This window comes from Guillardia theta, assembly GCF_000315625.1.
Source record: "Guillardia theta CCMP2712 unplaced genomic scaffold GUITHscaffold_94, whole genome shotgun sequence".
Lineage (NCBI taxonomy): Eukaryota > Cryptophyceae > Pyrenomonadales > Geminigeraceae > Guillardia > Guillardia theta.
This window is the reverse complement of record NW_005434580.1, coordinates 53170-68889: the sequence shown is the minus strand read 5'-3', so window position 1 is coordinate 68889 and position 15720 is coordinate 53170. Positions and strand designations below refer to the sequence as shown.

The 15720-nt window shown below is 52.4% G+C and overlaps 7 protein-coding genes across 7 annotated transcripts in view; 3 read left to right on the top strand and 4 right to left on the bottom strand.

Annotated features, from left to right (window-relative positions):
• GUITHDRAFT_97244 (hypothetical protein) overlaps nt 1-395 on the top strand; it is a gene marked incomplete at its 5' end in the record, with an annotated part of 2659 nt that extends 2264 nt beyond the window's left edge. The window contains 2 exons of the mRNA XM_005824417.1: nt 84-155; nt 270-395. Of these exons, the coding sequence (XP_005824474.1) occupies nt 84-155; nt 270-341 (144 nt within the window). The 3' untranslated portion in view covers nt 342-395. The remainder of the gene's footprint in view (nt 1-83; nt 156-269) is intronic.
• Nucleotides 396-407: 12 nt separating this feature from the next.
• Nucleotides 408-1307, bottom strand: GUITHDRAFT_116300 (hypothetical protein; the record flags this gene model as incomplete). Its single annotated transcript, XM_005824416.1, has 1 exon — nt 408-1307. The coding sequence occupies one exon, from the start codon at nt 1305-1307 to the stop codon at nt 408-410; it is 900 nt and encodes a 299-aa protein (XP_005824473.1).
• A 727-nt stretch (nt 1308-2034) lies between these two features.
• Nucleotides 2035-3094, top strand: GUITHDRAFT_116299 (hypothetical protein; the record flags this gene model as incomplete). The annotated part of the gene is made up of 3 exons (XM_005824415.1): nt 2035-2651; nt 2704-2873; nt 3039-3094. 3 exons carry the CDS (start codon nt 2035-2037, stop codon nt 3092-3094), a joined length of 843 nt encoding a protein of 280 aa, XP_005824472.1.
• Nucleotides 3095-3249: 155 nt separating this feature from the next.
• Nucleotides 3250-6764, bottom strand: GUITHDRAFT_154947 (hypothetical protein). The gene is made up of 21 exons (XM_005824414.1): nt 6619-6764; nt 6523-6568; nt 6373-6471; nt 6267-6322; nt 6140-6210; nt 6038-6093; nt 5934-5975; nt 5834-5883; nt 5735-5772; nt 5598-5653; nt 5503-5552; nt 5349-5399; nt 5124-5190; nt 4912-4954; nt 4829-4842; nt 4568-4615; nt 4333-4390; nt 4239-4285; nt 3840-3934; nt 3748-3793; nt 3250-3486 (listed from the first exon to the last, which is right to left on the bottom strand). The coding sequence occupies exons 2-21, from the start codon at nt 6565-6567 to the stop codon at nt 3439-3441; spliced, it is 1080 nt and encodes a 359-aa protein (XP_005824471.1). The 5' UTR covers nt 6568; nt 6619-6764; the 3' UTR covers nt 3250-3438.
• A 1795-nt stretch (nt 6765-8559) lies between these two features.
• On the bottom strand, nt 8560-9858 carry GUITHDRAFT_154946 (hypothetical protein). The gene is made up of 11 exons (XM_005824413.1): nt 9829-9858; nt 9639-9775; nt 9558-9587; nt 9465-9509; nt 9356-9412; nt 9274-9309; nt 9166-9222; nt 9031-9118; nt 8947-8979; nt 8846-8893; nt 8560-8726 (listed from the first exon to the last, which is right to left on the bottom strand). Exons 3-11 carry the CDS (start codon nt 9558-9560, stop codon nt 8659-8661), a joined length of 435 nt encoding a protein of 144 aa, XP_005824470.1. The 5' UTR covers nt 9561-9587; nt 9639-9775; nt 9829-9858; the 3' UTR covers nt 8560-8658.
• A 294-nt stretch (nt 9859-10152) lies between these two features.
• GUITHDRAFT_160105 (hypothetical protein) lies at nt 10153-11552 on the bottom strand (the record flags this gene model as incomplete). The annotated part of the gene is made up of 7 exons (XM_005824412.1): nt 11462-11552; nt 11124-11412; nt 10707-11078; nt 10586-10659; nt 10451-10532; nt 10345-10401; nt 10153-10296 (listed from the first exon to the last, which is right to left on the bottom strand). The coding sequence occupies exons 2-7, from the start codon at nt 11343-11345 to the stop codon at nt 10153-10155; spliced, it is 951 nt and encodes a 316-aa protein (XP_005824469.1). The 5' UTR covers nt 11346-11412; nt 11462-11552.
• Nucleotides 11553-13046: 1494 nt separating this feature from the next.
• GUITHDRAFT_144924 (hypothetical protein) lies at nt 13047-13628 on the top strand (the record flags this gene model as incomplete). Its single annotated transcript, XM_005824411.1, has 1 exon — nt 13047-13628. The coding sequence occupies one exon, from the start codon at nt 13047-13049 to the stop codon at nt 13626-13628; it is 582 nt and encodes a 193-aa protein (XP_005824468.1).
• Nucleotides 13629-15720: the final 2092 nt, after the last annotated feature.

Sequence of the window (15720 nt, the reverse complement as noted above, 5' to 3'; positions counted from 1 at the left end):
TCCCTCCTCCCTCCTCCTCCTCCCTCCTCCCTCCTCCTCCTCCTCCTCCTCCTCCTCCTATACTCATAACAACGTCATGGCAGCCCATCCGCATCTTCGATCAGGACGTGCGTCCCAAGAAGCTCATGCCAGGGGTCTCGCTGCGCGTACAGAAGGTGGGAAGGGGATAGAGAGGGGGGATGGGGGGAGGAAGTGGGGAGGGGAGGGTGTTGCAGGGGAGGATAGAATGGGGTTTGAGAGGTTGGAGACAACTGACATGTTCGCAACAGTACAGTGACTGCTGCAAGTCGACGTATGACGGAACAGCAGCCAAGACGGAGAACCCGGCGCTCAGCAGCTAGAGGGCACAACAACACGTACACCTTTACTCGGACAGAAAATTACACGCTCCTTTCAAACTCACACGCTCACTTAAGAGCCGTCGGGTCTGAGACAGTGGACTCCTGCTTCACTGCGCTCCTGGTCCTCGGGGTTGACGACTTGGATAGCAAACTCTCAGGAGAGGAAGACCCCTTGCTGTCGCTGCTGTCTTGAGTTGATGAACTTGACGATCTTGTCCATAGGCTCTTGAAAGTTATCAACCCCCCTGGCAGTAGGTTGCTGCACGTCTCCAGCTCCAGGTCCATGATGGAAGTCGACAGCAGGTAGCGGAGCAGCCTCAGGCAGCTCATGAGCAGATAGCAGACGAAGTCCCAGATCTGCTCATGGACGAAAGTGTCGTGAGGCGCTGCCAACTCGAGGAGATTCCGTGAGCTCATGGCCCTTGCGAAGTAATCGTTCTCAAACGCCTCTATCACATCACTCAACCGCCTTCTCCTGTCCATCGGTGTGGGGATGGGCGAGCTTCGCTTGGTTCTTGGCGAGGAAGGGATCGTTAGCTTGAGTCTGCAAGATCCTCTGCTTGGTGAGCGGACGGGGGAAGAGGACCGGGAAGACGCTCTAGAGAGGGAGACTCCCGTACTCTCCAGCAGCCATGACTTGCCGACCTCGATTCCCTCTGCCCTGCTCAGCTCAGAGAAGAAGTAGAGATCATTGCTGTGCATATCCATCACCCTCCTGTTCAGGCTGAGTGGCCGGCGGCAGCATGACCCAGCAGAAGAAGACGCGCACGACCTCGGTGTCGTTATCGCTTCTTCCGAAGAATCTTTCTGCAGCCCTGCACCCATCTTCTCTGCATGCAGGCAAAGGCTCCCTGCGAGCTCGTTGCTCTTCGCTCCTGCATGTTCGCTCCCGTCTCCTACCTCCCGCCTCTCTCCTTCCAGCGCGAGCATGCCGCTTGCACCGTTGGTCGCGCCGATCTGCGCCATATAACCTTGCCTTTTCCTTTCCCCTTCACACTGTACCAAATTTACTACAGTAACCCGCCCCCTACGATCCGCCGGGCGCTGAAAGATAAAAGTTTGAAACTTTGACAGTAAAAACTTGAAAAGTTTGAGGCGTCCATAGTTCAAAACTTGAAAAGTTCCAAAATGTTTGAGTGCGACTATGAAAGTTTGGAGGTTCTTCGAAAATTCAAACTTTCAAAGTTTTAAAGTTCGAAGCTACGCCCGCCGGGCGCCATGGCCCAACAGCTAGTACAGAGGGAGCAGATCGGAGAGCAGATGGGAGAGGGGGAGGGGAGGGAGAGGGAGGGAGAGGGAGGGAGAAGAGTGATGGTAGCAAGGTAGGAGCGGAGAGGGAGAGGGAGCGAGGGAAAGAGAAGGAGGGAGGCAGGCAGGCAGGCAGGCAGGCAGGCAGGCAGGCAGGCAGGGAGGGAGGCAGGCAGGCAGGCAGGCAGGCAGGCAGGCAGGCAGGCAGGCAGGCAGGCAGGCAGGCAGGCAGGCAGGCAGGCAGGCAGGCAGGCAGGCAGGCAGGCAGGCATAGACAGAGGAGAAGACGACGGAAGACTGGAAGTATTGCACACCAGGCACGCAGTAAGAGAGAGAAAGCGGAACAGCTAGGGGCAGGCAGCGAGGGAAGGGGATTGATGAAGAACGCCTACAATGACGAAAATGCGAATTACGTTTGACTTTTGATGGATTCGTAGGTCAGACCATGTTTGCACCTCTCCATCAACTACCAGATGACGACGAGTACAACATCCCGCGTTCTCCCAGTGAAGCAGAGGAGGAGGAGGAAGAAGGGAACGCAAAGCGCTTCTTGCCCTGCCTCACCAAAGTCACTCTACTAGGGACCCTCTTCCTCGTCCTCCTCATGAGCGTTCTCCTGGTGGGTGACATTTCCTCTCGCAGCTCTCCTATCTGCCAAGCCGAGGTCATCATTGTACGCCATGGTGAGAAGCCAGCAGACTCCTCCGACAACGGTCTGAGCATGGTCGGGCATGCACGTGCCGTCTACATCTCCAACTGCTCGCTGCACGTGTCAAGGATCCTAGACAGAGGACCTCCGAACCGCCTCGTCGCAGCGAGGACAGAGCCAGGTAAGAGCTCTCGAGCCTTCGACACGCTCCTCCCCCTCTCCGAGCAGCTCGGGCTGCCGGTGGAGAGCTCCATCGGCAAGAAAGACATGTCGTCTCTCCTACTCCTCCTCAGCTCTCTCTCCTGCGGCGACACTGCCCTCGTCTCCTGGCACCATGAGCTCATCCCAGACATCGTTCGCTCCCTCGGCGCTCCCAACGCCGAGGACTTTGCGGCCTGGCCCGATCAGTGCCCGTAAGTGCCTCTGCTCGGCTTGTGCTGACCATGACAGTGAGCTGGACGGCAGGTCGGAGAGCTGGCCGGAGCCTTCGTGGCTGCCGGGGAACAGCGTGTGCTACGATGAGGTGTGGAAAGTGAGGATAACGGCAGCGGGCAAGACGGCGGGCAGGAGGAAGAAGAAGCTGAAGGGGAAACTGCGAGGATGGTACGCGGGGAACGTAGAGAGATTTCAACAAGGTGAGGAAATGAGGGGGGGATGGAGAGGAGTGAGGGAACAGGAGAGAGAGGGGGGAGGAAGGGAGGGAGGAGGGAGGGGACAGGGAGCTGAAAGGGGGAGTATGAGGGGGCAGTGGGGGGAGAGGGGAGGGAAGAAGGAGGATCAAAGGGCTTACAAGGCTGCAGGGTTTGCAGGAGTTGCAGGAGGGAGATGCCGACAAGACTTTCAGAGGATATCATAAGGAGAGGAGGAGGGAGCACATGAGCGCAGGATTGGGAGGGAGCGAAGAAAATGGGAAAGAAGTATGCTGGTGATTGTATGAGGGAAAAGGATGAGAAAAGAAAATGTGACATGTAGATCCAAGACGAGAAGAGAAAGCAAGAAGGAGAAGTGAAAGGGAAAAAGAGAAAAAATTCAATGTCAATCGTACGGATTGATGAAGCTTGTAGGACACTCCTGCGAAGGAATTGATCTGAACAACCTTGAGATCTTGTTTTGCCTTGTTGTAAATATCGCACAAACAACAATCAATTCGTCTCCCTGCCTCGTGCCTTCCGTTTCAAAATCAGTTTAACGTGTTTCTCGTCATTGCCCATAGAGAGGAGTGTTGTTCTTTGATGCGATCTTCTTCACCTGCCGCATATCGTGAGAGACGATGCAGTAGATGGAACAAGACAACGATGTCAACATGAACAGAACCCGTGAAGACACGACACCACAAGAATCGCATCAGGCAGGAATGCTATTGCCCTCCTCGCCTCTCTTCTACCGCCCCTCCCCTTACCCCCTTGACCCCTTACCCTGCTCCTGCTCCTTCTTCCTCCTCCTTGTTCCTTCCTCCTCCTGCTCCTCTCCTCTGCTCTACACCACTACAGCAGCGGCAGCAGGCATCACCTCATCAAACATGTATGCTCTGATCTGATCCCTCGACAACTCCATCCTGCCATCGTCGTCAGCAACATCTCAAACCTCCTACCCATCCTCACCCCTCAAACTCCCACTCGAAGTGCGAGTCGCTCTCAGGCTCGTCCTCAGGGTCGTGGTACTCAGCCAGGTAAGGATGCTCTAGACATTGCGCAGCCTGAAAGATAATGAGAGCAGTGATCAGCTAGAAAGAAGAATCAAGGGATGGGGGAAGGGCGGGGGCGGGAAGCAGCAAGAAGGAGGGAGGAGGCGAGGAGACGGGAGCATAGGAGGGTTGAAGGGAAACGAAGAGGTTGAAGGCAAAGAGAAGGAGAGGAACGGAGGAAAAAGACAGCAAGGGGAGAGAAATGCAGGACGCAAGGAGAGAGGGACAGCCAGGGACGGGAGGAGAGGTAGGAAGGGAGCAGGAGCAAGGGGAGGGGGGGGGAGGAGCTGGAGGGAGCAAGGGGAGGATTTCTCACCGTCGGCCTCTTGTGCGGGTTGAACCTCAACATCATACTCAACAAGTCTGCGAGCATTCTCAGCTACAACCCAGCTGGAACTTGACATGGAAACCTATGGCCTCGGGTCTTGCCTTGGGGAACCTTTCCTTGAGTGGGACGATGCGGGTTGGCTAAGGGAAACTCGTCAGTCCTGCTCATCCCGTCTTGCCCCCTCCCCCCTCCTCCTCCCCTGTTCGTCCCTCCCTACCTCCCTCCCATCATCCATCTATCCCTTCATCCCTCGCTCCCTCCCGTCCCTTACTGTGTAGAACCCCCTCTGTTCTGCTATCCCACGCCTTCCTCCTCACCTTGGGCAGCTTGCGGATGTATTCTCGAACTTCCGGGTTGGGGACAACCTGGTTCCGCGTCAGTGACTGGGTTGCAACGACGAGGACTGAGAAAGAGATAAAAACAAGGAGGAGGAGGAGGAGGAGGAGGAGGAGGAGGAGGAGGAAGGGGGAAGAAAACGCCCAAGAAGTGCTTGTGGGAAAGAAAGCGGAGAGGGTGAGAGGGGTCGGGGTTTCCAAAGAGAAGAGGTAGGAAAGAGGAGGAGTCAAGGTGAAATAAACCTGCAGGTCTTCCTCTGCAGAACAAGCCAAAACCGACGAATCCAGCGTCAGACCCCTCGCGGTAGGCAAGAAATTGTGCTGACCTGTCGGCGGCCCCACAATCTGAAAAATGACAAGCAGCTGGTCCTGAAAGATGAGATTTAGTGGGACCTGGAGACTGGAGAAAGGAGAGGAGAGCGAGAAGCAGGGGGGAGAAAGCATGGGAGAGGGAGACGGGCAGGGGCAGGGGCAGCAGGGAAGGTGAAGGAGGAATCTCTTGGAGAAGGGCCCTCGAGTGAGACCGTGTGCCTGTTACCTGGTAGTTCTTTCCTTGCAAGAACGCTTTTCGGCCAAGAATCTCCGCAAAGATGCAGCCCACAGACCTGATCGGCATCCTGTTACTGGGACGCAGCTGGGAGGCAGCTGGGAGGCAGCTGAAGGAGCTCCTGATCTTTGTGCAAGGGAGGATCTTCGGATTGAGCAAGAGGGGGATGCATCTCAACGAAGGTGGGGGGACGAGTTCGAAGATGAGGGGGCATACCAGATGTCGATAGCTTCAGTGTAGTTCTTGAGGTACAAGAGCTCTGGTGCCCTGGGATAGCTATCAACACCTCTCCCCTCCCCAGCCCCACATCGCCCCTCTATCCCCCGATCCCCTTTCCTCCTCCTCTTCCAACGAGGAGCATGCGTCTCACCTGTACCATCGCGTGACGACATAGGCTGTCATCGTTGATGGGTTGGTATCCTTGTAACATCTTCAGCACATCATCGACAGGCTCCTCCTGTCTACCTCCTCCAGCCTCGCCAGGCCAAAATCGCAGATTTTCAAGTCACAGTTGCTATTCACTGCATAGGCACCGAATCAGCACGAGCTGACCTTCTTTCTCTCCCTCCCCCTCCCTCCCTCCCTCTCTCTCTGATTCTCACCAAGGAGATTTCCGGGTTTGAGATCGCGATGTAGCACTCTGCAAGCAACCAGAACGTCAAACCAACAGAGGGCTGAAAGAGTGCCTAGGGCTGGGTTGCCTTGCGCTGTGAAGGTATTTCAAGCCTCGGCAGACTTGGTAGAGGAAGTACTTCACAGTCACAGTCAGAGAGTTGGAATGTGAGCCTGCTGTTCGTGTACCTGACAATGGTCGTCGATCAGAGGCTGCGGGGAGTAGATAACCTGCAAGTAAGTTCAGCGGGTATGTTCAGCCCTGACCGTCTCGCTCTCCAAAATCATCTAACCTTGGACAAGTCGGTGTCGAGAAGCTCAGTGATGATGTAGACGTCTTCATGCTTGCCTGTTCATCACTGTCAGCACAGCTGATCAATCCACAAGCCTCCCACCATTCGGGTCCAGCGGCATGTGCAGATCCTTGATGCAGAGGACGTTCTCGTGATCGAACGAGCACAGGAGCCTGTCGACGATCATTCTCAGCTTCCTCTTCATCATCAGACTGCGAGCCATAACGACCTGATCTCGCGTAGAACTCTCTTCGCATCAACAAGGTCATCAAAAGCATTTTTGACCTGTTGACAAGGATTTAAACGTCCACACCAGGAGTGAATGGCAGCAATACCTTCTTGACCGCAAGACGCTCTCCTGTATCCTTGTTCGAGACGGCGCAAACATGACCATACGCTCCTTTGCCAAGAAGCTTGTTCTGCAGCGGCACGTACTGTTCATGAACGTTACAGCCTTTCAGACCGCTCCAGCAAAGCTCGCATACCTTATCTGGGATGGTAAAGATTTGATTCTCGATAGTGAAAGTCATCCTGCGATGGGGTAAGAGCACAGGAAGCAAGCACGACAGTCTGCGCATCACCTGAGCGGATTGAGAGCCACAGGAAGACGAAAGAGATTCTGTCCCTAGGGACCGATAAAGAGCAAGGGGACGCTGTGACCCCTTCGTGTGTCCTGTCTTGACTAAAGCTTCTTGTAGCGCTGCTCAGTTGCCAACGATTTCCTGCTACCATAGGCAGGGTGAGCATCGATCAAGACGTCCAGCTTTGTGGTGTCAGCTCATGACCGAAGTCAGTCCAATGCTGCTTATCTCAACCCTCTCCTAGTCACCGTAGACATCTCCATTCTGTTAGACCATCTCCATTCTGTTAGACCTTCTCCATTCTGTTAGACCTTCAAGCGCGATACAAATCATATCTTGCCAGCCGTTTTTCTCACCTCCGCTCACACTTCAAACTGATTGACTAGTCGCTCACTATCACAAGTTCGCATTAAAACACAAGAGCTTCTCATTTTTCTACGATGTTGTGTTATCATTTCAAACCTGTTACTGAGAAATCCCACTGTTGAACTTTGTCACAAACTCATCCCGAGCTTCCCCACACGCTTTGAATCCAACCAAGAATGTTCGAATGATGCATAGTAAAAACAAACCTATTGGTCAATTCGTGAAGTTTTCTAGGCTACCCATCACAGCCATCAGAATCTCGCTGACGCGACCTCAAACTTCAATGACCTTGCAAGTCAACTTTCTCAACACAATGACGATGTCAAAAACATTTCTAGTCAATGAATGCATTGAATATCACCACCACGAGCAATTCTCGTCTCTCATATGCGAGCCATTCCCTCTCTTTAGCTTGAATCCCATACTTTCCCTGCCTTGACCACCGGCATCTTCTTGACTCCATTAGCATATCCCATGAGTTGATCGTAGCTGTTTTCTTCCCATCTCTATTCTTCTGATTCATTCATCACGTACAAACCTTGTCGTATCGCCTCGCTTCCTCTCCTCTCTCTCTTCTCCACCACATTCCTCTTTCCATTGCCCTCCCTCCGCATCGCGGCTACGGGCGCACCCTAAATAAGTGTTATAGTCAATATTTTACTCCTGGACCCACCCCCCTGTGATTTCATCTCAGGACCAGGTAGTAATGGGAAGTTTCCAGCTAAACGAAAGGGACACAGAGGATTTCGGTTTGGTGTAGGGTGGTGGAAGGGGGTGGGGTGGCCGATCTGTATGTGTTGTAGTCAAGATTGCCCGTTTGCCAGGGCGAGGGGTATTTAAAACAGATGTTTTAAAAGTTGAAAAGAATAAAATATAAAATTATTTATTATATCATGCAAGTTTTACAGTACGATATAAAAATAGATGTACTTCATTTAAAAAGAACTCCGTACTGATATTCTTCACTGGTACTAAAAGGTATCTACTGTGGGTCTAAAAAGATATGAGAGAAAGGGGTGGAACAGTCGGCTACATTTTATAGTAAAACGTTTTACAGTGTCAAGTTCCGAGAAAACTTCTGACTGAAGTTTAAAAACTTTCAACTTTCAGAGCCGGCGCTAGTCAAACTTTCAAGTTCGGAAGTTCGGCCACGCTCACCGAGCCGCCGCTCACCCGGACCGTACGGTGGCACCGTCGAGAGTCCGACGGTCGGGACCGAGCCTCGGCGGCCCGGGGGCCGGCCGATCTCGCGGCAATGGCCACTGAGTCACCGTGAGTCAACTTGCAAACTTGCAAAACTTGTGACTCGACTTGAAAGTTCAGTGACACGAAGCCGCACTGCGGCCCAATTTGCACCGTCTCCGTCGAAAATACTCTACTCAGCGATTGCACGCCATGCTATCATGGATGCTGAGCGGCGCTGCCAACGGTGTGTGCCTGTTGGCAGCGCCAGTGTACAGTGAAGCGGCAGCGGCCCGCTGCCACGGTGACCCTGTGCTGAGACCCAGCTGCCAGGCTTGACCACAGAAGTCTACCCGTCCCGGGCCGATGATTGAAACATTGATGAGTCGGTTTAAACGACGCGAAGAGATACAACTTCAAGCAACATGGTTAAGATGGACAATACTAATCTCTCTGCTCGAACAGCAGACTCCTCGCTCGTCCATCGCACACTCAAGCATTGATATACACAGTTATGTCCGAAAGGATATAAACAACCAACGCAGCAGACGCAGTTGCACCTGATCGCAAAACAAGAACAAGTTAATACGAACAACAGACAACACAGAGATTGGCAGGCAGGCAGGCAGGCGTTTAGGCGGGCGGTGACAAAGAAAGGAATTCGCAGTCGGCTGCTCACATAAAAAGCTGAGAAGGAAGTAGCCAATATCAAAATTTTTTCCCTCCCCTGCAACAAGAAGATCCTTCAGGAAATGCGTCACGATCGGCAAGAAATCATACCACTGTTGGTCCAAGATCGGAAAAGCCAACTTCCTGTCATTCTCAAGCATCAATTCACACATCCATCGCACTGACGGCCTGCACCTTGACTTGAGGCTCGTTTTGAGTTTTTCTTCAGCTTTTTCGCAAGGTGCCCAGTCCCAACGCCCAACTCTCCTTCCAGCTCTTCACCCTGCACCCATCGCTCAGGACCCTTCAGACCATGTCGAACATGCCCACCTTGATCAATCGTAGGCTCTTCCATTTCTGCTTGAACTCATTGCGTGACCGCAAAGTCTGGGCGACAGGTCAGTGTCAGGCATCACGGTACGGTGCCTTCATGCTCACCTGTTGAGGATCCGCTTCGGCACTCTTCGACGAATTCTGCAATCACATAAGTGCTATCAGCAGAACCCCAGCACTGTCTTGCCTCTTCCTGAAGACCGAGTTCCCTGGCAACTGCATTCGCTTGGCGGCGAACGCGAGCCTGATATATCAACATCATTTCGACTGAAAGTATCGTCGTGGTAGATCTTGACCTGCCCGATAAACGCAAGGCGGCTTTTCAACACTGGATATTTGACCTGCGAGTCAAGTTATTACAGTACTTATCCAACAACCTGAAGGCAGACCATAAGCTCTTCAAAATCTGTTCTCAGCAACTGACAACCGCACACGTATCAGTTTGATTAAGAGAGGACTGACATCTTCACCTGTAGCAGTTCAGCAGGCCCCGAGTCTCCGTCCTGAATGCCCCTTTGTCTCGCATGGGAGGCATCGCATCCCAGGGAAACAACATCTGCGATGCGTTCCTTGGAGACTGTAAGAGCAATCTCTCCAAAAAAGTCTCCTGCAGGGATGTTCAAGGTCAGAAATAATGAAGTTCCGGCGACGAAAGCAAACCCGTCTGCAGGTGATCGATGGGGCTGCCATTGCACAAGACCTACATGATTTTGTGAGGACGTTCACAACCGCAAGTCAACAACTCACCTGGACTGCACCATTGTCGATGAAGTACATACTATCACCAACTTCGCCTTCCAGACATTCAGAGCACAACGACGGAAGGAAAGATGCATACCAGCTCGAATCACATACTTTCCAGCCGGAACCTTCAGTGATCGGAGTTTTGAAGCAATCTCTTGCAAAACCCTTGCATCTGGAAGATTACAAATCAGAATGAACCTGGACAAACAACGTAATTCATACCAATGCTCTCGAATATTCTCAGTTTCCGAATAAGCAAAAAGGCACGATGGGAACTGAGTTGTTGGCATTACCAACCACAAATGACAAGATCTCTATGATATACGCGTGTAGTCGGGTAGTGGAGGCAGTATCCTCATTCATAATCCAGGGATGGTTGAGGCACTGCAAATTAGGTTTACAACTTGCTTTGAAGGCATGTTCACTCCGCACCTGAGCCGTGTCTAACCTATCTTCGGGATTCACGACAATCATCTTCGAAACCATGTCCTACAAAGGGTTGTCAGGAAAACATCAAAGTCGTGGCAACAATAAGTACCTTCGCCTGATCTGATACAGAGTCCCAATACGGCGACAGGAAATAATATTTTCCTCGTTTGATCTGTTCAAACAACAGCGCTCTACAACCATATTCACATATCAGAATTATCGAAGATATTCCTAACAAGCTGACCGGTTCTCATCTGCAAAGGGAGGAAAGCCACAAAGCATTACATAAACGACAACACCCAGAGACCACAAATCGATCTTGACAGCCATGTCAGAGGCCTACAAATGTTGAAACACATCTCAACCTTGCAATCGTATCCTTCCGGTGCATCCCCCTCCTGGCTCAACACTTCAGGAGCAACGTAAGCAGGAGTTCCACAAATGGTCTTCATCGCCCCGGATCCAGTCATGAACTTAGCCAACCCAAAGTCAGCCAGTTTGATGGTGTTGTAGTCAGGTGATCTTGGGTCATTCGATGCGTAGAGGATATTTTCTGGCTTCAGATCTCTGTGAATGATTCCAATGTTGTGAAGGTATTGCAAGGCGTGCAAAACTTGCTTAGTGACATTGCATGCCAAGTGCTCTGAGCACATGTCCAACTCCACGATACGATCCATGACGGTTCCCCCAGTAATCAGTTCGAGGATGAGATAGGTATTCTGAGGCTCGTCAAACACCTGCAGATTTTCATCAGAGAGCGAGGGACCAACCAAATGATTCACCTGGTACAGTGCAACACAATTAGGATGATCACATTGCATCATAGTCGCAATCTCTCTATCCAGTGACTCTTCATTGAACAAAGCATCCCTCTTTGAAACAATCTTGATCGCCACCGGGGTGCCAGTTTCAATGTGTCTTCCAGCTTTGACCACAGCAAATGATCCCTCGCCGATAGTCTTTCCGATCTCATAGCTCTTGCGAACTCCTTTCAACTCAGACATTCCTGCAAATTTGACCTAATCTTCTCCTGGCGTTATCTTACACGGCCAGCACCACGAAATCGCTTTGCTGCAATACAGTCACCGCGGCGCGTAAGAATAAGGATAATCGATCTCACCAGGATTAATATCGCAACGTCGACCAAGTGATGGCCTTTATAAGGTACACAACCTGATAACAATCATGGACCAGATTCTGTGTTCGAGTCTGCGAGCCAACAGCATTCAGTTTGAAGGTGAGGTATGGATGTTGTACGGCATGGCACTGGAGGAACGAAACTATCTCAGGGAGCAAATCATGATCAAATATCAACAGCATTGAAATGTGTAAGGTAGCTGTGAAAAGACCCGATGTGTCCCATCTCACTAACTCATGCTGCAGCAGGAACTTAGAAATGGCCAGCAAAGAAGATGCTTTCGGGAGTTTTACATCAGCAACCGGCATCAGTTTGACACGGAGAAGGAAGATAAAATTCCAAATCTAAGTTGAAAATAACAGCAGGTCTATTTTGTAAGAGAACGATGAGAGCTAGACACAGCATCATGTTCTACAAGGTTATTTGCGTATGAGAGGTCCAATCTTCAGCAATGAGTGAGTGAGAGGTCAGTGACAGGGCATGTGAGAGCATGAAGCATAAACATATGAAGGGAAAGGAGGAGGAGGAGAGGGAGGAGGAGGAGGAGGACTGTGATGTTGCGGAAAGAGACTAATTGTGCATTCCGTCTTGCAATAGCAAGTGCATGGTTCCCGCGTCTCCGCGTCAGCGGGGAGGGCGAGGGGGTGGTATCAACAATGGAGGCTCGTAGGGACGGGTACCGGTACAATAAACCACGTGAGAAGGTTTATTTGAGGGTAGGGTAGTCAAAGGAGAAGGGTGGGGTGGGCAGAGACAACAGTGCAAGGCGAGGAGCGGGTGGGGTGAGCGAAGATATTAAAACGTTTTAATATCATTACGGGGAATAGGAAAAGAAATACATTACGGTACCGTTTTAAAATACATGTTGCTGTGTTGTCGGGCGCTAACGACCGGGGGCTGAATTTCAAATCTCTCGATCATATTTCAACTTTTCAATGGGAAGGCACCTAGAATCAGCGACTATGATTCGAAAATGCACTGGGTCACGGGTACCACCCCTACCCCTAGGGGAAATCAGTTTTTGCGGAAGGGGACCCAAGTCATATCCGGAACTAGCAGGTACGACAAAGTCTAGCTGTGATCACGGTGCTGCCTTTGAATTTCTGTTTGCAAAAGTGAGTTTTTCATTCGTGCGCGCGATCAGCCTTGCTCACGGGTTTTCGCATGCTATGCACCCTGAATGCTTTCAGTGGCGAAACAGGAGCAGGTGCAGGAGCAGGAGCAGGAGCAGGAGCAGGAGCAGGAGCAGGAGCAGGAGCAGTATCAGGAGCAGGAGCAGGAGCAGGAGCAGGAGCAGGAGCAGGAGCAGGATGGATACCAAAGTCGTGCATGTATGCGGGTATGGAGGTAGGGGAAGGGAGTGAGGGAAGTGATACAAGGAGAGTGGAAGGGAAGGGAAGGGAAGGGGAGAAAGGAGGAGAAGAGAAGAAGAGGGGAGGGGACAGGACAGGACAGGACAGGACAGGACAGGACAGGACCTGAGGAGAGGAGAGGAGAGGAGAGGAGAGGAGGAGAGGGCGATTCGAGACAACACGAGCATGACATAGCTTGACAGGTGCAGGCTGAGATGGAGGTGAAGGAGAGGCAGGAGGCCGAAACGGCGACGTCGGTCTTGCCGAGGAAGGGGAAGAAGAAGGGGATCCTAAAGAAAGCCAAACCGATGACGCAAGAGGCTGCGGAAAAGCGGAAGCTGCTCGAGGAATACAGGAAGAAGATCGAGAGCCAGCTGCTGGCTAAGGTAGAGCGAGAGAGGAAGGTACTGGTGATGTGCAGGAGACTGTTTGAAAACGACTCCGTTAGCCTGGAGGAGCTGGAGGAAACGGGCGAGTGGATCTCGATCCAGGACTACGAGGACGCTACGAAGGAACGAGCGCTAAAGGGGCTCTGCGGCTACCCTCTCTGCCATCGCTCCCTGCAAGACGCGTCGAAGCCCGTGGGCAAGTCTCAGATTTTGTTCGAGAGGAGAACGGTGTCCAGCGTCAAGGGGAGGAAGTACTTCTGCTCCGAAGGCTGCGGCATGGCAAGCTCCATCTTCAAAGGCTCCCTGCAAGCCTACCGGCCGATGAAGGACGTCAGTGAGGAGATGGTGAGGCTCCGAGCACCTGGCTTGTCCTCCCTCACTCCCGTCTCTTCGCTCTTCTTTCCTTGAGCTGTTATTTCTATCATCCTCCCTCCTTCCGTCCTCATTGTCCCTCCTCCCGTCCTTCCTCCTCTCTCCTCCCTTCTCCCTCCCCGTACTCCCTGCCGTCCTCTGGCACCCCAACTCTTGATCTTGTATCATGTGTGTGCACTACATCTTGCCTCCTCCGCCATCCCTCTCTATCCCATCCTCTCTGATCTTACCGCTCTGCCCGTAAAGCGCTGTTCTTCCCATCCTCCGCCTCTGTCCTTCCCCCCCTCCCTTTCATTTGTGGTTTCCGAGCAAGCAACTTTGCCTTCCTTCGTCCTTTTCCTCCGTCCTCTGCTCCTCTCGCATCTTCATGTTGCTGTTCGGAATATCGGTCAACCTTCCCCTGCCTGTCAGATGTCGGGAACGGGGGACGACAAACACAAGATTGTTGAGAAGCAGCCGTCTCCTCCAAGCTTCGAGTTCAAGCAAGTTTCTTCTCTCTTTCTCTTCATTCCATGATCCTATTCTCCCCTCCTTCCCTCCCTCCTTGTTTTGTGTCTCTCCGCCGCTCCTCTGCCTTCTCCACGTTCTCCCCTCCTCCAGTCGCCAATGCCTCCCCTCTCCCCCTTCTCTCCCCTTCTTTCTCTCCTCCTAGTCGCCCTTCTGATTGCTTTGGTGCATACAGGCCGGAAAATTTCTCAAGCATCGAGGGGCATCGAGCGAGGGCAGCACAGGAGTCGAAACATTCTCCTACCTCTACCTCGTCCTCTCACCCTCCTCCTCATCCTCATCCTCATCCTCCTCATCGCTCCTCCACGCAAGCGCCAGTGGTCGAGGAGCGTACCTCTGGAGGGAATGCAATTCAGTCAACAGACGAGAAGAGGATACGGTTTGGCGTTCAGCACACTGAAGTGGAGCATGTGATAAAGGAGAGAAGAGCAGCGAAGGATCAGGAGCAGGAGCAGGAGCAGGAGCAGGAGCAGGAGCAGGAGCGGGTGCGGGAAGGGAACGAGGAGACGGAGGAGGACGATGAGGATCCCTGGGATGTTGTTGAATTGATGGAGGTGAATCTTAATCCTCCTCATCATCATCCTCCTCCTCTTCCTCCTTCCTCCTTCCTCCTCCTCCTCCTCCTCCTCCTCCTCCACCACCACCACCACCACCACCTCGTAATCCTCATCTCCATCCTCCTCCTCCACCACCACCACCACCACCTCCTCCTCCTCCTCCAGCCCCCTCTCCTTACTTTCCAACGTTCGTTGCATTCCTTCTCCTCTACTATCGTCTTCTTCCCTCCCCCTCACTTGTCTGTATCGCAGGATGTTACCGACATGCTCAAGAACTTTCGTCTTAAGGCAAATAGCCACATGAAAATCCTCTTAGTGCTCCAAGAATGGTTGCTCCTCCTCTTCCTCTGTCTTGCTCCGCGTTTGACCTCTCTCCTGCTCCACGTTTCCTCCTACACTGTCCCCCATCTCCTTCCTCCCCTAGTCCTCATCTTCTCCCTCCTTCTACCTTCATCCTCATCCCCTTTCTTCTTTGTTTCTCCTCCTACCTGCTCTCTTTGCTCCTTCTCCCCTTCTCTCAATCTTGTTCAGCTTTCATCCCCTCATCTCTTCTGCAGGACTAGCGAGGAAGCCATCAGCCTTCTGGAACTCCCTCCATCTCCTCTCTGCTTCTCCTCTTCTCTCTCCTCCCCCCCTCCATCCCTTGCTCTGCCTTCTCCTCTCCCGCCGCCCAGCCCGATGGCAGGAAAGAAGCAGGAGCTTGTAATCAAACTACTCGCAAGGAGGTGAAGAAGAAATTCCGATGCTCTCCCCCTCCTCCACAAACAATCCTTCCACTTTTATCACCTTCATCCTCCTCCTCCTCGTTATCTTCCTTCGTTTCCGTTTCGTATACATTTCAGCAACTCACCTAGTCGCTCTCTCTCTGAATCCTTCTCTGACATGACGACTACAGGCTTCCTTCAGTGTTGCAGGAGCTCAGGGCCGAAGTAGCCAAGGTGAGAGAGTAGGGGGATGAGGACGAGGGCGAGTGGATGAAACACGTGGGAGGGAGAGGGTGGGGGGAGGGGGGCGGGAGGTGGGAGGGAGGAAGGGGAGGAAGGGGGGGGGGGAAGAGGGAGGTC